We start from the raw sequence: 23,894 nt of genomic DNA, 5'->3' as shown, positions 1-23,894 counted from the left end.
GCTCTTCCCTTCAGACTCCTGCTCTGGAACTGCGCTGTGATTGAAGAGGGAGGCATAGCTCCATTCAAAGTGTAATGGGCATGCCGGATTACTGCAGCTCATCTACCATTCACTTCAAAGCGACCTGAGGCGCAGAACCCCAGCATGGCGAATACACTCCATTCAACAACGGAGGCTTCAGGAAAGAGCTGATCGGCGGGGGTGCAGACTGGCACACTCTGATCCACGCCTGATATGCATTTGTTTCATATATCAATCATTAAAATAAAATAAAAAATATTACCGGAAGCAGAAAAATATAATAATGGGAGGTGAATGATGCTCGCCTTTCTTTCAGATTTTAATGAGGCCCCCCACATCACTGAGGTGTCTGCAGCTCACAGACTACGGGTTCTGCATCGCACACTGGCATCTTATATTCTCAGCACCTGTAGGGTAAAGCCCTGGCACAGACTATACCTGCTGGTGACAGTTCCGCGTACACAGAGGGGTAACCTTGTCCCTTCTTAGGTAGATCACAAATACTGACCGGAGCAGGCAGTCGTCATATGTAAGAGATGTGACACTACTTTACCTGGTGAACTTCTGAAGCCTGGAGGAAGACTCTGGGACAAACATGGGAATCGTCTTTTTATGCCTGGAAAAAAGAGAATAATGAAATAATGCAATAAAAAAATAACAGAAGCACAGCAAATAAATATTAAGACGAGGTATGTCTGCCAACAAACCTGCTGACTGCTTCCACTAACGACCAGCAAAAATAAAACTATTCTGCTGGTGCAGTCACTGTGTACATACATTACTTATCCTGTACTGATCCTCAGTTACATCCTGTATTATACTCCAGAGCTGCACTCACTATTCTGCTGGTGCAGTCACTGTGTACATACATTACATTACTGATCCTGTACTGATCCTGAGTTACATCCTGTATTATACTCCAGAGCTGCACTCACTATTCTGCTGGTGGAGTCACTGTGTACATACATTACATTACTTATCCTGTACTGATCCTGAATTACATCCTGTATTATACTCCAGAGCTGCACTCACTATTCTGCTGGTGGAGTCACTGTGTACATACATTACTTATCCTGTACTGATCCTGAGTTACATCCTGTATTATACTCCAGAGCTGCACTCACTATTCTGCTGGTGCAGTCACTGTGTACATACGTTACATTACTTATCCTGTACTGATCCTGAGTTACACCATGTATTTTACTCCAGAGCTGCACTCACTATTCTGCTGGTGCAGTCACTGTGTACATACATTACTTATCCTGTACTGATCCTGAGTTACAGCCTGTATTATACTCCAGAGCTGCACTCACTATTCTGCTGGTGGAGTCACTGTGTACATACATTACATTACTGATCCTGTACTGATCCTGAGTTACAGCCTGCATTATACTCCAGAGCTGCACTCACTATTCTGCTGGTGGAGTCACTGTGTACATACATTACATTACTTATCCTGTACAGATCCTGAGTTACATCCTGCATTATACTCCAGAGCTGCACTCACTATTCTGCTGGTGCAGTCACTGTGTACATACATTACTTCTACTATCCTGTAGTTCAGTGTGTGACGGCTCCTGAATTCTGAATGACAGTGACTCAGTCTGTCTACTACTCATATTTAGAAAAGTACTAATCCTGGGAACCTTGCTCTTAAAGGGCACCTCCACCCCCCAAATCCTATTATGCATGGACGCACTGATACACTTACCTGCCTGGAGTAAAGGGGAGGTGAACTGCTCCGTAGCCCCTCACTACATCGTTCCCAAAGACGTCCGGTCCGTAGACGCTGACCACGATCTGAGGCCCTGAAACACGACAGGGGTGTGAGGTGAGGGGCAGAGTTCCTTAACATTTGCTGACTGTTCCTGCATCACAGTATGGAACATAGATGTTATGCTGTGCTCACTGTGGCCACCTGGTGTCGCTTTATGGAAACACATGGTTTTACGGGACTCATATCCTATTACCAGGATAAGCCTTCAATATCAGGTTTGGCAAGGGGTACAACTATCGGTATCACAGCCGATCAGCTACCTGAGGGGGCCACAGTGCTCGGACCACCGTACATTGTATATTCACTTGAAAGGGACTGAGCTGCAGAAAGGCCACGTGCCCAATGGACGTGACATCACAGGCCAGGAAAGGTGTCGCAGCGCCAACTCAGGCACATGACCACCGAAATCTGGCCCCCACTAATCAGATATTGATGACCTATCCTGAGGACAAATCACTAATATCGGAGTCCTGGACCACCCCTTTAAGGCGAATTCACATCCTATAAAGTGATGGCATATTGTCAGGACATGCCACCACTTTATGGTCGGACCAACCTTTGGGACCCCCGCCAATCCTGAAAATGAGGGGGTGCAGAGTTAACCCCGTGTGTCCCTAAGTTTTCCCTCCACAGCAGGGTGCTGGCTGCATTAAACTTGAATGTGGTGCATCCCCTTTAATCCCAGGATCAGTGGGGGTCCCAGAGGTCAGACCCCCACCGATCATAAAGTGATCACATCCTTGTGACCCTCCATGTGTGCTGCAGCCTGAAAGAAGTGCCTGTACCGATGCACTGTAGCAAGCCTACAGCTGTGTGAACTGGACTGGGGGTTGTCTCATCCGAGATACTGATGGCATATCGCTAGGAAAGGCCTACAGTGTCAGAGGTGGGACCTGCACCTATCTCCAGGACAGGGCCCCCCAAAGTGAAGGAGAACGCACAGAACAAGCGCAGCCATGCTCCACTCACGTCTACGGTAGTTCCGAAAATAGCAGAGCGCCGAGCCAGCACTCTGCTATGTCCAGAACTCCCATAGAGGTGAATGGAGAGGTGGCCTCCCATGCGCGGTGCGTTCTCCTTTAATTTGGGGGGCCCCATTCTACACAAAGGTGCGGGTCCTAGAGGTGGTGATATGTCACCAGTGTCTCAGATGTCACAACCCCTGTAAACAAGGATGTTCTCATTCACTGACAGCAAGCAGTGATCTAGCAAGCCATGAAGAAAATACTAACACATAGTCTGTTAGAGCGTTTCCTGGTCTATGAGGAATAAAAATCTGCAGACAGGGTGCAGCCGAGCAGCGGGGGTGTCTATAGGGGAGCGTGCTCAGTGAGGAGGCCCCGGGTCCGGTAAAGTCTCAGCAGGATCTGAAGTAGCGAGCGCAGATCAGACGGCGGGACGTGCGACCTCTCGGGTGGCTCTGCAGAGCGCGCTCATATCTAATCAGCCTGCAGCAGACGGATCCCTGGGAATAACACGAAATACGAGGGAGGGCCACATCCCAGGACTGGCGTGGGCATGCTTTACATCTGTGCCCGCTGGATGCCCACTAAGCTGAGCGTGTAACTTCAGTAGAAGGGAATGTTCACATTAGCATACAGCACCGAAACGTCACAGATATGAGGACCGAGCCCCATCACAGCCTTCTGTGCCAGGCAAGATCCCCCCAAAGGGGTACAGATGTCACTGGGATTGAGTATTCTCCTGGACGGCTCGCTATCGGATATCGGATAACCCCTTTACGTTTTTGCTGTTGCCTTTGAGTCTCCACTGGGACCTCCACGGATCCTGAAGGTTCCACTGTTCTCCTTCAGTGTTGCCGGGGCCCCAGCCAACTGCTGGCACAGGGAAGTTGGGCGAGGTAGCTCTTAGCATCTTGCAACTGCGTTTAACGATGTCGACTACAGGACTGAGGGAGATCTTTCCCGTTGTCTAACTGCTGAGATGCTGCGCTCGCTATAGACTGCGGCATCTGAGGGGTTTAACTGCCTGGATCGGAGTTCTCTCTGATCCCGGCAGAGAAAGCTGGGTGCCTGCCCACCTCCTGCCGCTGCCATGCCATGACCTTCCTGCCCTGACATAATAGTACATCCTACAGTGTAAATCGTATTTCAGGCTACGTCCGCACTCATCTGGGGATGAGATTCAGCGAGTCGTGTGGTTACTTGGTTGCTTAAAGGGGGACGCTTAGTCATGGGCTTTTTCTCTGCCGACCGGATTGCAATCTCTCCGGTCGGTGGATGCATTTTCCAAAGCTCTGGGTCTCATCTATGATGACACAGATCGGACCTCCCTGGCCGAGACCTCCGTCAGGGAGAGCGTTCTGCTGAGATCTATTGCTCTGAGTTTAGGAGGTGGGCTACAGATACTGAGTGGAGCGATCCGGCTCTCCGTAGTCAGTTCTGTCAGGGACTATCAGAGAGGCTGAAGGACGCTTTGGCCTTCCATGCGAATCCTGAGTCTCTGGAGGCCGCTATGTCTCTTGCAGTACGCATGGAGAGAGATCTAGGGGCCCCCACTCTCACATAACGCATCGTCTTCCTCTGACACTTTGGGTGAAGATACTCCTGGGTTTATGTCTGGGGACGCACCCATGTAATTAGGGGGAGCTACTCCTGCATCTGCTTTAAAGGGAACCTGTCACCAGGATTTTGGGTATAGAGCTGAGGACATGGGTTGCTAGATCGCCGCTAGCACATCCGCAATACCCAGTCCCCATAGCTCTGTGTGCTTTTATTGTGTAAAAAAAACGATTTGATACATATGCAAATTAACCTGAGACGAGTCCTGTCCCTGACTCCTCTCACATACAGGACTCGTCTCAGGTTAATTTGCATATGTATCAAATCGTTTTTTTTACACAATAAAAGCGCACAGAGCTATGGGGACTGGGTATTGCGGATGTGCTAGCGGCCATCTAGCAACCCATGTCCTCAGCTCTATACACAAAATCCCGGTGACAGGTTCCCTTTAAAGGGACATTTTATCGATGTATGTCCATGCGTTCGGCGTCAAAAAGAGAAAAAAAATCTTGGAGGGGCAAGAGGGGAGTCAGAGAACGTGCATTTGTCTTTGACTGGTAGTACCCGATTTCTCCTGACTGCCGAGGTGGCGCTAGAGTCCAAGACTGTGGGGTTTGAGGTGTTTATCGACAGCAGGGCAGGGGTGAACCTGATTGATGCGCAGTTCGTCCGTATGCACGGGTTGTCTCCAAATGCATTAGAGAAAAACATTTCCGTTTTTGCTATTAATTCTGCACCTCTAAGGCCTCTTTCACACGAGCGTGTCCGGATAAGGTCCGGATGCGTTGCGGCAAACCCGCGCGAGTAGGTACGCAATTGCAGTCAGTTTTGACTGCGATTGCGTTCCGTTGTTCAGTTTTTATCGCGTGGGTGCAATGCGTTTTGCACGCGCGTGATAAAAAACTGAATGTGGTACCCAGACCCGAACTTCTTCACAGAAGTTCAGGTTTGGGTTCAAGGTCGTGTAGATTGTATTATTTCCCCTTATAACATGGTTATAAGGGAAAATAATAGCATTCTGAATACAGAATGCTTAGTACAATAGCGCTGGAGGGGTTAAAAAAAATAAAAAATAATTTAACTCACCTTAATCCACTTGATCGCGCAGCCGGGTTCTCTTCTGTCTTGTTCTGTAAAGAATAGGACCTTTGATGATGTCACTGCGCTCATCACATGGTCAGTCACATGATCTTTTACCATGGTGATGGATCATGTGACGGACCATGTGATGAGCGTAGTGACATCATCAAAGGTCCTATTCTTTACAGAACAAGACAGAAGAGAACCCGGCTGCGCGAACAAGTGGATTAAGGTGAGTTAAATGTTTATTATTTTTTTTAACCCCTCCAGCGCTATTGTACTATGCATTCTGTATTTAGAATGCTATTATTTTCCCTTATAACCATGTTATAAGGGAAAATAATAATGATCGGTTCTCCATCCCGATCGTCTCCTAGCAACCGTGCGTGAAAATCGCACCGCATCCGCACTTGCTTGCGGATGCTTGCGATTTTCACGCAGCCCCATTCATTTCTATGGGGCCTGCATTGCGTGAAAAACGCACAAAATAGAGCATGCTGCGATTTTCACGCAACGCACAAGTGATGCGTGAAAATCACCGCTCATGTGCACAGCCCCATAGAAATGAATGGGTCGGGATTCAGTGCGGGTGCAATGCGTTCACCTCACACATCGCACCCGCGCGGAAAACTCGCCGTGTGAAAGGGGCCTTACTCAGACGTGTTTATCTCAGATGGTGCGTGATATCCGATTAAGACTTTCATCAGGAATTCATCTCGTGTCTAGTGTTGGAGGGTCTCCCTGCTCCCCGCACCCACTTCAGCCTCAGTAATGCTGGGGGTCCCATAAAGTAATGGCATATTAACCCCTTTTAAAGGGGTTATCCGATTTCAGAAACATCCCCCCCATGTGCCGGGCCCCTCACAGGTAATACACTTACCCTGCTCCTGGTCCACGCACCGCGGCTGCTGATTCTCCCTGCACACCAATGAAAACATCCGGTGTCGGGGGGGAGCAGCCAATGGCAGGCAGGGACGGGGACGAGCCTCCCTAGCATCGCGGGTGACGCCACTTGCCATTGGCTGCTCCCCCCCGACACTGGATGTTTTTATTGTCAATTAGCAGCAGCGGGGACCAGGAGCAGGGTAAGTATGTTACCTGTGAGGGGCCCGGCACATGGGGGGGGGGGGGGATGTTTCTGAAATCGGATAACCCCTTTAATGCTGACAAGACTGCACAACTATGGGAGAGACAGGGAAAAGCAGTGCGTGTGCCCCACCTGCTGGCAGGATTGAGGCATGACATGGATTCACACAATTACAGATCAATCCTCCCATTGGAAACAGCCTCGGTGACGTATCCCACAGGGGACGCCCCCTTCTTTTCCTGCGCCCATTTTGCACACAATCTGTCACTCTACTCTCCTGCGTGCTTGAATCTTCTTTGCTATGCAATGCTTGTCATCTAACCTCATTCTACCACATAATGCGGGTTCTTGTCAGGTACCCCTCTGGCATCCACACCCGCTGGCACTATGTGATCACGCTGAGCAGGGCCAATGGGCTGACAGCGGGCAGTTGCTTAGATGCTGCGGTCACTGTTGAGGAGCCACTCTTCCCATTTTTGGCCATCCAGCACCACTACTTACAGCCGTACGGGTTGGTGCTTTTGAAGGTGATCTCCACAGGGAAGTTCCACACAACGCTCTGGTTCGCAGTTCTGTTCTTGGAAGCGATTTGGGAAATTCCTTCTTCCACCCCCTGAAAATGGGAAAAGTAAAGAAAATCTATTAGTGAGGTGACACCTGGTGGTAGAATTGAGCATTACAACTGAACACTCATGTAGATATAAACCATCAGATGTGAAGAGAGAATGGTGACATCCACAGTGTCCCCATAACAGTGACATCCACAGCGCCCCCATAACAGGGACATCCACAGCGCCCCCATAACAGGGACATCCACAGCGCCCCCATAACAGTGACATCCACAGCGCCCCCATAACAGTGACATCCACAGCGCCCCCATAACAGTGTCATCCACAGCGCCGCCATAACAGTGACATCCACAGCGGCCCCCATAACAGTGACATCCACAGCGGCCCCCATAACAGGGACATCCACAGCGCCCCCAATAACAGGGACATCCACAGCGCCCCCCATAACAGGGACATCCACAGCGCCCCCCATAACAGGGACATCCACAGCGCCCCCCATAACAGGGACATCCACAGCGCCCCCCATAACAGGGACATCCACAGCGCCCCCCATAACAGTGACATCCACAGTGTTCCCATAACAGTGACCTCCACAGTGTCCCCATAACAGTGACATCCAACGTGCCCCCCCATAACAGTGACCTCCACAGTGCCCCTATAACAGTGACCTCCACAGCGCCCCCATAACAGTGACATCCACAGTGCCCCCATAACAGTGACATCCACAGTGTCCCATAACAGTGACCTCCACAGCGCCCCCATAACAGTGACATCCACAGTGCCCCCATAACAGTGACCTCCACAGCGCCCCCATAACAGTGACCTCCACAGCGCCCCCATAACAGTGACATCCACAGTGCCCCCATAACAGTGACATCCACAGTGCCCCCATAACAGTGACCTCCACAGCGCCCCCATAACAGTGACATCCACAGCGCCCCCATAACAGTGACATCCACAGCGCCCCCATAACAGTGACATCCACAGCGCCCCCATAACAGTGACATCCACAGTGCCCCCATAACAGTGACATCCACAGTGCCCCCATAACAGTGACCTCCACAGTGCCCCCATAACAGTGACATCCACAGTGCCCCCATAACAGTGACATCCACAGTGCCCCCATAACAGTGACATCCACAGTGCCCCCATAACAGTGACCTCCACAGTGCCCCCATAACAGTGACATCCACAGTGCCCCCATAACAGTGACATCCACAGCGCCCCCATAACAGTGACCTCCACAGCGCCCCCATAACAGTGACCTCCACAGTGCTCCCATAGTAACAGTGACGGTTAAGTCTCCTTTCAGGGAAGGGATGCGGAGTACTTACGGAGGTGGGCGCCCAGTCATGTCCGTACACGTAGCAGTACTTGCAGTAGAGATCATCATACTCCGGGAACTGGCGAAAAATAAGACGAGAAGTGAGACATGGCAGACTAGGAGCAAAGCGCGGTGCTCGGGGAGTTGCTCATACCTGGAGAAGCAGAGCGCGGTGCTCGGGGAGGGGCTCATACCTGGAGAAGCAGAGCGCGGTGCTCGGGGAGGGGCTCATACCTGGAGGAGTAGAGCGCGGTGCTCGGGGAGGGGCTCATACCTGGAGAAGCAGAGCGCGGTGCTCGGGGAGGGGCTCATACTTGGAGAAGCATAGCGCGATGCTCGTGGGAGGGGCTCATACGTGGAGGAATAGAGAGTGGTGCTCGGAGGAGGGGTTCATACCTGGAGGAGTAGAGTGCGGTGCTCGGGGGAGGGGCTCATACGTGGAGGAGTAGAGAGTGGTGCTCGGAGGAGGGGTTCATACCTGGAGGAGTAGAGAGAGGTGCTCGGGGGAGGGGATCATACTTGGAGAAGCAGAGCGCGAAGGTCATGGGTGGGGATCATACGTGGAGGAGTAGAGAGTGGTGCTCGGGAGAGGGGCTCATACCTGGAGGAGTAGCCCATACCTGGAGGAGTAGAGAGAGGTGCTCGGGGGAGCAGCTCATACCTGGAGGAGCAGAGCGCGGTGCTCGGGGGAGGGGCTGATACCCGGAAGAGCAGAGCACGGTGTTCGTGGGGGGTGGGGGCTCATACCTGGAGGAGCAGAGCATGGGGCTTGGGGGAAGGGCTCATACCTAGAGTAGCAGAGCACGGGGCTTGAGGGAAGGGCTCATACCTGGAGTGCTCAGGGGAGGGGCTCATACCTAGAGGAGCAGAGCGCTGTGCTCGGGGGAGGGGCTCATACCTGGAAGAACAGTGTGTGGTGCTTGGGGGAGGGGCTCATACGTAGAGGAGCAGCGCGCGGTGCTCGCGGGGGAGGGGCTCATACCTGGAGGAGCAGAGCGTGGTGCTCGGGGGAGGGGCTCATACCTGGAAGAACAGTGTGTGGTGCTTGGAGGAGGGGCTCATACGTAGAGGAGCAGCGCGCGGTGCTCGCGGGGGAGGGGCTCATACCTGGAGGAGCAGAGCTTGGTGCTCGGGGGAGGGGCTCATACCTGGAGTGCTCAGGGGAGGGGCTCATACCTAGAGGAGCAGAGCGCGGTGCTCGGGGGAGGGGCTCATACCTGGAAGAACAGTGTGTGGTGCTTGGAGGAGGGGCTCATACATAGAGGAGCAGCGCGCGGTGCTCGCGGGGGAGGGGCTCATACCTGGAGGAGCAGAGCTTGGTGCTTGGGGGAGGGGCTCATACCTGGAGGAGCAGAGCGCGGTGCTCGGGGAGGGGCTCATACTTGGAGAAGCAGAGCGCGGTGCTCGGGGAGGGGCTCATACCTGGAGGAGCAGAGCCTGGTGCTCGGGGGAGGGGCTCATACCTGGAGAAGCAGAGCATGGTGCTCGGGGGAGGGGCTCATACCTGGAGGAGCAGAGCATGGTGCTCGGGGGAGGGGCTCATACCTGGAGGAGCAGAGCGTGGTGCTCGGGGAGGGGCTCATACCTGGAGGAGCAGAGCGCGGTTCTCGGGGAGGGGCTCATACCTGGAGGAGCAGAGCGTGGTTCTCGGGGAGGGGCTCATACTTAGAGGAGCAGAGTGTGGTGCTCGGGGGAGGGGCTCATACCTGGAGGAGCAGAGCACGGTGCTCGGGGGAGGGGCTCATACCTGGAGGAGCAGAGCGTGGTTCTCGGGGAGGGGCTCATACTTGGAAAAGCAGAGTGCGGTGCTCGGGGGAGGGGCTCATACTTGGAGAAGCAGAGCGCGGTGCTCGGGGAGGGGCTCATACCTGGAGGAGCAGAGCGTGGTGCTCGGGGGAGGGGCTCATACCCAGAGGCGCTCAGCAGTCCCCCCTTCTATACCAGCAATCACTGAACCCCACAATAACCCATCACTTCCTGCTAATCCGGCACTGGGGATTCAAACTCCGGATTAGAGGAAGGAGACCATGTCCAGGGGTGAATGGAGAGGAGTTCAGCTCTGGAGGTGCCAGACTGCCAGACTAGCGGCTTCTCCACACATTGACATGGACCCCGCTGTCCTCCTCTCCGCCCGCAGGCCCCGCCGGTACCACTAGGCCTCACCTCTCCGCTCTCTATCTGTCCATTCACATTCAGGAGGAAGACGCTAGCATTAGAAGCCATGGCCGGCACCGGGACCGGAGACCTGAAGAAAGTGGACTGGGAACGGACCTGGGACCACAATGTGGCGGAGATTCTGTACTGTGCGCGCCGTTACTAGGGGACGCGCCGACCATAGCAACCGGGACTACGGCAAGCCAGCGGGACAAACTTCCGGCAGCGTTCAGCAGTCAGGTCTCTGGGAGGCGGAGAGCTCGCTGGGCCTGAGGCTGCACACAGCGGTAAGGAGGCAGTGACTGGTGCAGCACTACTCTATGTAGCAGTGCCGGGTGGCGCGACTTATATAAAATGGTCGCTAAGCCAGGGCTCCACAGCGACATATCGCATGCGATGGGTTTTGACGCAATCTCTCTTGAGGTAATGTCGTGCACATTCCCATGCAGTATGTCACCTGCGATACCAGGAGGACGTTTTATGCAATTATCGCACTGCGTTTTCCTAGCCACGTGTGTGTACGGATAGGAGAGAAGACGCAGGGGATGAAATGTCCCTTATCTGACAGGATCCCCCCCCCCATTATATAATGCGGCTTGTCTGCTGGACCTGACTGTGAATGAGAGCTATCAGTTGTGTTCAAAATAATAGCAGTGTGTGAATAAAGCTCCAAATCCTTCCAATAGCTTTTATTTCCATACACACAAATACATTGGGAACACTACACGTTCTATTCCAAATCAAAACATGAAGAAAAATATATCAAATTTGTGTTGTTCCTCTAAAAAAAAATGAAGAAAAGTGAATATTAGACTGTTCAAAAATATAGCAGTGTTTGTCTTCTTCTTTACAAACTCAAACACTCACTATATAAACTGAGAAATGTCTGAGGATTTCCTTTCCTCTGAATCCCGTCACTAATATCTCGTTGTATAACCGCTGTCTCTGAGAACTGCTGGACGTCCGTGCTGCTCGGAGTCACCACCTTCGGGCCCCTGTGACCAGGTTCTCCAGCCCAGGATGATCGGACTACATTCCTACAGTTCTTCTCTATTTCTTGGTTTTGCCTCAGAAACTGCATTTTTGATGTCGCCCCACAAGTTTTCTATTGGATTAAGATCCGGGGATTGGGCCGGCCGCTCCATAACGTCAATCTTGTTGGTCTGGAACCGAGATGTTGCCCGTTTACTGGGGTGTTTGGGGTCGTTGTCTTGTTGGAACACCCATTTCAGGGGCATTTCCTCTTCAGCATAAGGCAGCAGGACCTCTTCTAGTATTCTGATGGATTCAGACTGATCCATGATCCCTGGTCTGCGATAAATAGGCCCCACACCGTAGTATGAGAACATCCCCATATCATGATGCTTGTCCACCATGCTTCACCGTCTTCACCGTGTACTGGGGCTGAATTCAGTGTTTGGGGGTCGTCTGACAAACTGTCTCCGGCCACTAGACCCAAAGAGAACCATCTTACTTCCATCAGTCCACAGAATGTCTCTTTAGGCCGTCAATGTGCTCTTCGGCAGATTGTAAGCTCTTCAGCACAGGTCTTTTTCCACAGTGGGACTTTGCGGGGGCTTCTTGCAGATAGCTCGGCTTCACAGAGGCGTCTTCTAATAGTAACAGTACTCACAGGGAACTTTACACCTTCTTTCATCTTCCTGGAGCTGATTGTTGGCGGAGTCCTTGCCATTTTGGCTTTTCTTCTATCCATTTGAATGGTAGTTTTTCGCTTTCTTCCACGTCTTTCAGGTTTTGGTTACCATTTTAAAGCATTTGCGATCATTTTAGCTGAGCAGCCTATCATTGTCTGCACTTCTTTATATGTTTTCCCCTCTCCAATCAACCTTTTAATCAAGGCACGCTGTTCTTCTGAACAATGTCTGGAACGACCCATTTTCCTCAGAATTTCAGAGAGAAATGCACTGTAACCAGAATGCACAACATTTGCTGCCTTCCTTCCTTAAATAAGGGCAATAATTGCCACCTGTTTTTCAAAGAATGAATGACCACACTCATTGAACTCCACACTGCTATTATTTTGAACATGCCCCTTTCAATAAGTGATTGAATTACAGAGAATCAGCAGCATGCATGTCATGACTGTTGGATTTCTATTACTCTACTACACCTGCTAGTAAATTATTTGCCATGTAGAAATATCATTTCTACCAAAAACAGTGATTGATCAGGTTAGTGATGTCTGACTGCTGTTATTTCGAACACAACTGTAGATGGTGAAGAGGAGGTAAAGCACTGCCGGGCACCGCTGCTGCTCCATTCATATAATCTATACCCTATCTGTCCGTCCTTGTATCCAATAAAAGTTTTTACTGATTGTCGGTGCGGGGTCAGTTGCCATAGACATAATACTCAGCACGTCCCAAAGAAACTGACAGGAACATTTGACTAAAAGTTAAAATGTATGGCCCGAAACCACTGATATATTCTACATAACACTGCGAATACATCACATTACTTATCCTGTACTGATCCTGAGTTACATCCTGTATTATACTCCAGAGCTGCACTCACTATTCTGTTTGGTGCAGTCACTGTGTACATACATTACTTATCCTGTACTGATCTCGATTTACATCCTGTATTATACTCCAGAGCTGCACTCACTATTCTGCTGGTGCAGTCACTGTATACATACATCACTTATCCTGTACTGATCCTGAGTTACATCCTGTATTATACTCCAGAGCTGCACTCACTATTCTGCTGGTGGAGTCACTGTGTACATACATACATTACTTATCCTGTACTGATCTCGATTTACATCCTGTATTATACTCCAGAGCTGCACTCACTATTCTGCTGGTGCAGTCACTGTGTACATACATTACTTATCCTGTACTGATCCTAAGTTACATCCTGTACTATACTCCAGAGCTGCACTCACTATTCTGCTGGTGGAGTCACTGTGTACATACATTATATTACTTATCCTGTACTGATGCTGAGTTACCACCTGTATTATACTCCAGAGCTGCACTCACTATTCTGCTGGTGCAGTCACTGTGTACATACATTACATTACTTATCCTGTACTGATCCTGAGTTACATCCTGTATTATGCTCCAGAGCTGCACTCACTATTCTGCTGGTGGAGTCACTGTGTACATACATTACTTATCCTGTACTGATCCTGAGTTACATCCTGTATTATGCTCCAGAGCTGCACTCGCTATTCTGCTGGTGCAGTCACTGTGTATATACATTACATTACTTATCCTGTACTGATCCTGAGTTACATCCTGTATTATACTCCAGAGCTGCACTCACTATTCTGCTGGTGGAGTCACTGTGTACATACATTACTTATCCTGTACTGATGCTGAGTTACCACCTGTATTATACTCCAGAGCTGCACTCACTATTCTGCTGGTGGAGTCACTGTGTACATACATTACTTATCCTGTACTGATCCTGAGTTACCACCTGTATTATACTCCAGAGCTGCACTCACTATTCTGCTTGGCTGAGCTTCTGGTCAGTGGATAGTTTTTCTTACATTACCTGGTATAAAGATGACACTTCCCAGAATGTAAGTCACATGGAAAGCTGGGAGATTTCAGCTCTGAAGGTGAAATTAATGATCATTACCTATGACAGTCAGTATTATTTGTGGCCGGGCCCCCATGTTAATATTGTTTTGACACGGGTCTTCTGTGGTGGACGTATAGATGATGGTGAAGATGAAGATTCCAGTGTAATGTCAGCATTGTGGCCCTGGGGGCCAAAATTCCCCTCTGCCATATTCCAGGGGTTCTGATCGACGATATACAAGGCTATCGGTGTTCGATTAAAGTGCCTTCCAATGTAAAGTGAATGGGGGATGAACAATACTGACATTTAATACTCTTTTGGTGCATGTCATACCGATTTGCCTTATGTATACTGCCCCGTGGGTGGTACACTTGGCACCAGTTTTTATTTATTTTTTTGAGCCAAAAATTGTGCCCGCTGTTAAGAAACGCCGCACAATTTTATTTCAAGACACGGAGGCGAATATTTGCTTAAGGCCTCTTTCACACGACCGTTTTTTTTTTCCGTTTTGCGGGCCGTTTTTTGCGGTCCGTATACGGTCCGTATACGGAACCATTCATTTCAATGGTTCCGCAAAAAAAACGGAATGTACTCCGTGTGCATTCCGTTTCCGTTTTTCCGTTCCGTTTAAAGATAGAACATGTCCTATATTTGGCCGCAAATCACGTTCCGTGGCTCCATTAAAGTCTATGGGTCCGCAAAAAAACGGAATGCATACGGAAATGCATCCGTATGTCTTCCGTATCCGTTCCGTTTTTTGCGGAACCATCTATTGAAAATGTTATGCCCAGCCCAATTTTTAATATGAAATTACTGTATACTGTATTTGCCATACGGAAAAACGGAACGGAACAACGGAACGGAAACGGAAGCACAACGGAAACAAAAAACGGAACAACGGATCCGCGAAAAACGGACCGCAAAACACTGAAATGGACATACTGTCGTGTGAAAGAGGCCTAAGGGTCCATTCACACGTCCGTTTTTTCTTTCCTGATCTGTTCCGTTTTTTCAGGAACAGATCAGGACCAGATCTGGACCCATTCATTTTCAATGGGTCCTGGAAAAAAATCGGACAGCACAATGTGTGCTGTCCGTTTCCGTTGTTCCGTTCCGCATGTCCGTTTAAATATAAAACATGTCCTATTCTTGTCCTGAAAAATCGGATCCTGGTACAATACAAAGTCAATGGATCCGCAAAAAACGGATGACATTCGGATGTCATTCCGTATGTCATCCGTTTTTTGCGGATTCCGTTCCTGGAAACACATAACAAATTATTTTTTTTATTATTTTTTTTTTTCAATTATTTTTCAAAGAAATCCAAACAACTTTATTTGATTATTGAAATGTATACATGTTTCCGTTTTTTGCGGATCCGCAAAAAACGGATGACATACGGAAACATTTTCAGGAACAACGGATCCGCAAAAAACGGACCGTTTTTCAGGATGAAAAAAAAACAGGACGTGTGAATGGACCCATGACATCAGTGTAACCATGGTAATAACTCCACCCCCATAGCCCCTATATAAGGCGCATCACCACATGGACACTTCCTCTTTCTTTGCTGCTTCACAGATAAGTACATGGTTATAATTTTTTGATCTGTGTTGGATTTAATCTGTATAGCATCATTGCCGTGTTTTTATTATTAACCCTTTATAAAGATAGGGTTCTCGTTTGCGGACGTCATCCTTGGCGTCCGTTAGGTTGAAAGGACTCATTTGTCTTCCTTTTGTCTCTGGGATTCCTTTTTCCCCCCTCTCTTTTGTTCTTCCCCCTGTCAGGGCTCTCCTTGTCGTTTTTTCTGTTTCTCTTGTTATTGCTTATTTTCATTCGGCCGTGTTGGTACCGCCGGGTTTCCGGTGCTGGTGCCCGGCGCTTCGATCTTTTTCCCTTATTCTGTACTGTGCTCGGCCATTTCCCCCCCCCCCCCCCCCACTTTCCTCTAGGCCTTACCTTTTTCGCCGCTTCTTCCCGGGCTGCGCGCGCTCGTAATCTCGCGAGGTGCGGGATTTTCGGGCGCCATCTTTACTTCGGTGGCTTCTGGACGCCGTGATCTCGCGAGATCGCTGACGTCACCCTGTTAGCATCCGCTCATTGGCCCTCACTTCTAGGAGGTGGAGACTTCGGGTTTCCACTCCTTTTCCGATTCCCGGGTTTTTTCTTTAGTGCCTTCCGGCTACCGTTACGGATCGACTGCATCTTCAGCGCCGCACATTCTGTCTGGTATTGTAGTCCTGTTCGTTCCCCTGTTGATTCTGTTGGGGTGACTCATTCCTGCAGGATTTTTTCCATCATGTCCTTGGTGCCAGCTTCCCCTGCCGCTTCTGTCCAGGACAGACACACTAGTCAGGCAGCTCCCACCACCCCCCTCAGGGTTAATGAAGCACCCGCTACTGTAGTGCAGGCTGCTCAGTTACAGCAGTCTATATCTGATGCAATTGTTGCGGCAATGGGGACCATGTCGGCTTCTCTGACACAGTCCATATCACACGCCCTTAAGACACATCCAGTTTCGGATATGCCCCCTCCTGGCCTCCAGAACACTCCTGAATGATGGCTCTGGCCCATCCATTGAATGCGTGAACAAGTCACGCAAAAGAGCTAACCCGCGCCCGGCAGAAAGGGTGCGATCTTGGAAAACCGCCCGGGCTCTCCCGGATCCGGTATCAGATTCAGACGCAGAGTCTGTTGAGGAGGCAGGTGAGGATTGGTTTACTCACTCAGGGGACGAGTTAGCTGATATTGCAGTTGACACTGCCTTAGATGACCCGTCTCTGACAACGGGTGTCATTACTGAGCCGCTTGATAACGTCAAAGACGCAGTTATAGACCCCTTGGGGGATCCTCTATTTAACCCTGACCAGCTACACCACCCACGGTCCTCTGAGTGGCTTCCGGCCACCCATGTGACCCAGTATCTTGAGGCTAGGATCCGCACGCCTCTTTCCAAGGAGGCTCGCAGCAAGCTGCGCGCGGAATGCCCCCGTCCCTTAATCCCTTAACAGGATATGTGAGACCCCTACCGTGGACCCTAAAGTGGTCCAATTTCTGGCAAAAACCGGTTTCAACCCCCGCAAGGGGCTTGATTCTGCGCTCAAAGCTTGCCAGGACAAACTGCTTGATCTAACCGGCCCACTGGCAAAAATCTTCGATTTAGCCGAGGCCGCTAGAGTAGCGGGCACGCAGGTCGACCCAGAGGATCTTAGCGGCTGGGCCCAAAGGGCTATATGTTTAGTGGGCAATGTAAACACCTCCATTGCCATCGAGAGACGTAAGGCCATCTTGATGAAGATTGAGCCCAAGTTAGCGAATCTATCTGAGTCTGGTAAGGAGGCGCAAGGCCTCCTTTTCGGAGATCCCTTTATTAAGGAATTAGGAAAATATGTTGGGGCCTTTACGGCCCTTGATAAGGCGCAGAGTTCTATGCGCCGCGTTTTCCAGTCTCGTTTTTCATCCAGGGCCGGCAGTCTCAGGGGCCGACTGTCCGGCCGCTCCAATTTCCAGCCCAGAGGCACGGGCAGAGGCTCCTTTAATTATCGCCAGTCCCTTCAGGATCCCAAGTACCAGCCAACCTTCTTCCCCTCTCGTGGAGGTTCTTTCCGTTCCAGAGGGTTCCGAGGCGCTCCAGGATCCAAACGCCCATACGGTAAGCCGTCTCTGTGTGTCTTATCCGATCTCGCTACAGGTTGGGGGAAGGCTCCGTTTCTTTTTCCATGCGTGGTCAAGGATCACCTCAGACCAGTGGGTTCTCTCCACAGTCCAGGGGTTCACCATCGAGTTGGTGTCCGCCCCAAGGAACCTTCCTCCTATCCCGAGAGTTTCTTGTTCAAACCAGATACAGACACTCTTAGATACAGAACTTGCCTCCCTCCTCCGGAAGGAGGCTATAGAGGTATCCCCCGAACCTCACACGGGAATACTGAGCAGTATTTTCCTAGTGCAGAAGAAAGGCGGCCAATTCCGTCCAGTCATAAACCTAAAGAACTTGAATGTCTTCGTTCGCTACAGACATTTCAAGATGGAGGGCATCCATCTGTTAAGGGATATGCTTCAACCAGGAGACTGGTTCGTCAAATTAGATCTAAAGGATGCATATCTCACTGTTCCAGTGGCCCCTGCATCCCGAGGTCTTCTCCAGTTCCTTTGGGGAGACAGCATCTGGCGTTTTACCTGCCTCCCGTTTGGTCTGTCGTCTGCCCCATGGTGTTTTACGAAACTCATGAAACCGGCAGTGGCCTGGCTCAGAGGGAGAGGAATTCGTCTGATCATTTATTTGGACGACATCCTGATTATGGCTCAGGATCCGCCCCTTTTACTGGGTCATCTGAGGTTGACCCAAGATCTTCTTCAGGGCTTGGGGTTCATTCTCAACCTGGAGAAGTCTTGCCTTTTGCCGGCCACTTCCATAGAGTTCCTGGGGTTTACCATAGATTCAGGGAGTCAAACGCTCAGTTTGCCTGCGTCCAAGGTCAAGGCGATCCGCAAAGAGATCCGCCATTCTCTCACTCTCCCGCAGGTGTCTCTCCGTCAACTGGCTCACCTGATTGGTCTTCTAACTTCTTCCATTCAGGCGATTTTCCCAGCCCTTCTCCACTATCGAGCCCTTCAGAGGCTCAAAATTGCTCACCTCAGGGCGGGGGCCTCATTCTCGGACACTCTGATCTTAGACACGGAAACCAGGCACGAACTGGTGTGGTGGATCCACAATTTATCTGTGTGGAATGGCCGAGCCATTTTCGGTCCCAGTCCCGACCTTGTCATCGAGTCGGATGCCAGCCTCATGGGATGGGGGGCCCATTGTCATGGGGTGTCCACGGGAGGAGCGTGGTCCCCCGAATCACACCTGCATATCAACGCTCTCGAGCTTTTAGCGGGATCTTTTGCGATCCGCAGCTTTGCCCACGGGTCAGCTCGGGCGTGTGTTCGGTTACGGATGGACAATGTCTCGGCTGTCCGTTACGTGAACTGCCTGGGAGGGACGCGCTCCAGAGTACTGTCTTCTCTGGCCAAAGATTTTTGGGAGTTCTGCCTGTCCAGGGGGCTATCAGTGGTGGCCGAGTACCTTCCTGGGTTACACAACACGTTGGCCGACTGGAGTTCTCGTTGTCTTGCAGATTCCAGGGACTGGAAGTTGGATTCGGGGGTTTTCCAGGATATTGTATCTCTTTGGGGCCCATTGTCCATCGATTTATTTGCGTCGCGTTTGAACGCACAACTCCCCAGGTTCTTCAGCTGTGGATGCCTTCCTCCAGCCCTGGGGCGGGTCTCTACCTTACGCCTTCCCTCCGTTCGCGCTCATCCCACGGGTGCCCGCTCAGGTGTGTCGCCAGCAGGCCCAGTTGGTGCTGATAGTTCCTTACTGGAGAACGCAGTCTTGGTTCCCTCAGCTACTTTCCCTTCTGTCGGAAGAACCTCGGCTCTTGCCATCCTTCCCGCTCCTCCTGCTCGACCCTTACGGCCGTCCTCACCCTCTACTCCTGGACGGATCACTTCATCTTCTCGCCTGTCGAATTTCAGGGGTTCCTGGGACTCCTCCAGCTTTTCGGCGGAGACTAGACGTCTGTTGGAGTCTGCATGGGCCCCAGGCACGAGACGAGCCTATCACGCTGTGTGGGACGTCTGGAGTCGTTGGTGCGATTCTCGGGACTTGGATCCCGTACTTGCCCCTGTGACGGACATTCTTCAGTTCCTCACTTCTCTGTTTGAGGCGGGGAAGGCTTACCGTACTCTTAATGTGTACCGGTCTGCCATTTCCTCCAGGCATACAGGTTTTGACGGTGCTCCCGCCGGCCAACATGCTTTGGTGTGCAGGTTGTTGCGCGGCTGTCGTTTAGTGCGGCCTCCACGACCTTGTTTTTCTTCCACTTGGGACGTGGCGTCAGTTCTCAGGTTTCTGGAGGGTTGGCCTTCCAACTCCATGTTGTCTCTCCGGCAGCTTTCGGCCAAATTAGTGACCCTTTTGTGTTTGATTTCATGTAAACGCGTCTCTGACGTCCGGGCTCTGGATATTGATGCTCGCTATTTTACGCCGGAGGGAGTTTTGTTCAATATTTCTCGGCGCACGAAGACGGGCATTAAGTCCGTGGCTTATCTGTCCTTCCCTTCCTCTCTGCAATTGTGTCCGGTGGCTTGTCTCAGGGAGTACGAGGCTCGCACTCTGACTTCTCGCTCGGGGAATGATCCCCAGCTATTCATTTCCTTCCGCCGCCCCTTTGCGCCGGTTTCAAGCCTCACACTATCCCGATGGGTTAAATGGATCCTATCCCTATCGGGTATCGACACGTCCATCTTTACCGCGCATTCGGTGCGCGGGGCAGCGGCTACCTCTATGTCCGTGGCTGGTGCTCGTTTAGAGGATGTATTACGTTTGGCGGATTGGTCCCGAGTTGCTACCTTTCGGGAATTCTATTTTAGACCTGTTCCTCACGCTTTTTCCTCCGTGATTGCTCAGCTTTAAACTAGCAAATATGAGCCTCCGTGTCTTGAAATAAAATTCAGGATTTTCCTAAGTCAAGACGTAAAGTCATGATTTTATGAAAGACACGGAGGCGAATATTTCCCTCCCATTGTTTTGTGCCCACCCATCTGGTCTGGGGTATCTCGTGACCTTCTTGGAATGTTACATATATGTGTTATTTAATCTCTTATTGTTTCCGTAGGGAATGAGTCCGGGTGTGGTTTCCATACTCGGTTCGTTGGTATCCATATTACCATGATCTTATATTCTCTCTTCAGGTTGATCACCCTCGTCAGCTGTTTCCAGGTTTTCACCTTTCCTGCAATCCAGTTTTGGTTGTTCACGGCTGAAGTTCGGGCTGTCTGTTGACCGTTCAAGGTTCCAGGTTCTCGTCAGTTGAAGTTCACAAAGAAAGAGGAAGTGTCCATGTGGTGATGCGCCTTATATAGGGGCTATGGGGGTGGAGTTATTACCATGGTTACACTGATGTCATTTTCTTCAGTTATCTTTGCTGCTAGTGTTCAGTAAAGAAAGAGTTAAGCAAATACTCGCCTCCGTGTCTTTCATAAAATCATGACTTTACGTCATAACTTAGGAAAATCCTGAATTTTACTACAAGACACGGAGGCGAGTATTTGCTTAACTCTTTCTTTACTGAAAAATAGCAGCAAAGACAATTGAAGAAAAAAACCATAAGAATATCCATGGTGACAGCTCCACCCCTTCTACCCCTATATAAGGGACATCACTGGCTGGACACTTCCTCTTTCTTTGCTGCTCCAGCTCAGATAAGTGGTCTAAAATTTCTTTCATTTTGATTGTCTTATTAATTTCTCCTTTTTAGTTTCTGAGGGGTACCTTTTGGAGATTGTGTTTGGTTTATATCCTTTACCCCAGTTCCTTCTGGAACAGGGGTTCTTAGTGTTATCTTTCAGGGTCATTTCCTTATTGTGTACCCTGTTGATTTGTCCCGGCTTGCAGGGGTTAATTGTGCCGCTTGCGGTCCCTCCCGTTTCACCCCTGTGACACCGGGTCGGTCTCCGGCTGTTCGGTGCCGTTTCGATAGCCCCTTAGTTATATTTCGGCCATTTTGACTACTGTTGCTCCTTCTCCTTACCTGTGCCTTCCCGCGCTGTTTTCCCGGGCTTCGGCGTCTCACATCTCGTCGGACGGGATTCTCAGGCGCCATCTTTGTTTTCTCCCCTCAGACGCCGAGATCTCGCGTTTCTTGGCGAGATTCTCGGACGCCATCTTTCTCCTCCCTCTCTTCCGATTGGTCTCTCTCTGGAAGGGGAGGGCTCTTGCTCCTGCGCTCCTCGTCGGCTCATTGCTCCACAGTGCTGTCCGCATCGCTCGTCGGGTTCCTGCTCTCTTGCCAGCGTTTTTTCCTCTATCTGTTGGGGTGACCTACTCCTCAGGTACATATCTCAAAATGTCTTTGGTCCCTGTGTCCCCTGCCAGTTCGGTACCGGTGAGAAGATCCAGTCAGGTCTCACCTTCCCCCCCTCATAGGGTTAATGATGCCCCTGTTCAGGAGTTGCAGGCTGCTAATCTCCAGCAGTCTATTTCAGATGCAATAGTAGCTGCTATGGGGACAGTTTCAGAGTCCTTATCACACACTATATCCCAGGCCCTAAGGGCTCAAACTAACCCAGTTATGCCCCCTCCTGCCTCCAGAACAAATGTGAATGTGGGTTCTGGCCCATCCAATGAATGCGCAGTCAAATCGCGCAAAAGAGCTAATTCACGCCCGGCAGAAAGGGCACGTGCATGGAAGACCGCCCGGTCCTTACCGGAGCAGGTATCTGATTCGGACGCAGAGTCCGTTGAGGAGGCGTATGATGATTACCCCCTTTACTCTGGGGAAGATAATTTACATGATGTGGCAGTGGATCCTGCTATTGAGGAGGACCCGTCTAAATCAGCGGGGACCGATATAGACCCTCTAGAGTCCGGCAAGGACACTATTCTGGATCCCATGGGTGACCCCCTATTTAATCCGGACCAGTTACACCATCCTAGGTCCTCAGAATGGCTTCCCGCCACTCATGTGGCGCAATATTTGGAAGCAAGGATTCGTACTCCCCTCTCCAAAGAAGCTCGCAGTAAGCTTCGGGCAGAGTGCCCACGACCCCTGATCCCCCACAGGATTTGTGAGACGCCTAGTGTGGACCCAAAAGTGGTGCAATTTCTAGCTAAAACGGGGTTCAACCCGCGTAAAGGCTTCGACTCTGCATTAAAAGCCTGTCAGGATAAATTACTGGATATGACAGGTCCGCTGGCCAAAATTTTTGACCTAGCCGAATCTGCTAAGGCAGCGGGCACCCAGGTAGATCCTGAGGATCTTAGCGGTTGGGCCCAAAGAGCGATTTGCCTAGCAGGCAATGTTAATACTTCTATAGCCATTGAAAGAAGAAAGGCCATTTTAATGAAAATTGAGCCTAAATTGGCAAATTTATCCCTGACGGAATCCGGGAAAGAGGCGCAAGGCCTATTGTTTGGGGACCCCTTCATAAAGGAGCTGGGGAAGTATGTTGGCGCCTTTACGGCCCTTGATAAAGCGCAGAGCTCTATGCGCCGCGTCTTTCAGGCGCGTTTTTCCTCCAGGGCCGGCAATCCTAGGGGCCGATTGTCCGGCCGCTCCAACTTTCAGCCCAAAGGCACGGGCCGTGGCTCCTTTACTTATCGACAGTCGCTGCAGGACTCCAGGTACCAACCCACCTTCTTTCCGTCCCGCGGAGGTCCTTCCCGTTCCAGAGGTTTCCGTGGCACTCCGGGCTCAAGGCGCCCATATGGTAAGTCCTCCTTGTGTGCCGCCCCTGAGTTCCCAGCAGGTTGGGGGAAGACTCCGTCACTTTTTCCATGTGTGGTCAGGGATCACCTCAGACCAGTGGGTCCTGTCTACGGTCCGGGGTTTTACCATCGAGCTAGTATCCACCCCGCAGGGCCTTCCCGCTGTTTGGGGGGGTCCGACCTCGGACCGGTCGCTCCTAAATTCAGAACTGTTATCCCTTCTATTCAAAGGGGCCATAGAATTGTCTCCCCATCCCTTCACAGGGGTTTTGAGCAGTATCTTCCTGGTACAAAAGAAAGGTGGCCAGTTTCGGCCTGTCATAAATCTCAAACATCTAAATGTCTTCGTTCGCTACAGGCATTTCAAGATGGAGGGCATCCATCTGCTCCGGGATATGCTTCTGCCGGGAGACTGGTTCGTCAAACTGGATCTGAAGGATGCATATTTAACGGTCCCAGTAGCTCCTCCATCTCGAGATCTCCTTCAGTTCTTATGGAACGGCCAGACTTGGCGGTTTACGTGCCTCCCGTTTGGCCTGTCATCCG

General features: G+C 50.8%; 1 protein-coding gene across 1 annotated transcript in view; it reads right to left on the bottom strand.

Moving 5' to 3' along the window:
* B9D1 (B9 domain containing 1) overlaps positions 1-10,707 on the bottom strand; it is a 37,710-nt gene extending 27,003 nt beyond the window's left edge. The window contains exons 1-5 of the mRNA XM_044304144.1: positions 10,544-10,707; positions 8,391-8,459; positions 6,989-7,100; positions 1,733-1,829; positions 575-637 (exon numbers count right to left, since the gene is read on the bottom strand). Coding sequence (XP_044160079.1) covers positions 575-637; positions 1,733-1,829; positions 6,989-7,100; positions 8,391-8,459; positions 10,544-10,603 — 401 coding nt within the window. The 5' untranslated portion in view covers positions 10,604-10,707. The remainder of the gene's footprint in view (positions 1-574; positions 638-1,732; positions 1,830-6,988; positions 7,101-8,390; positions 8,460-10,543) is intronic.
* Between the last annotated feature and the right edge of the window lie 13,187 nt (positions 10,708-23,894).

This window comes from Bufo gargarizans, chromosome 8, assembly GCF_014858855.1.
Source record: "Bufo gargarizans isolate SCDJY-AF-19 chromosome 8, ASM1485885v1, whole genome shotgun sequence".
NCBI classification, from domain to species: Eukaryota; Metazoa; Chordata; class Amphibia; order Anura; family Bufonidae; genus Bufo; species Bufo gargarizans.
Note: the sequence above shows the minus strand (reverse complement) of the source record. Positions and strands in the feature narration are given on the sequence as shown.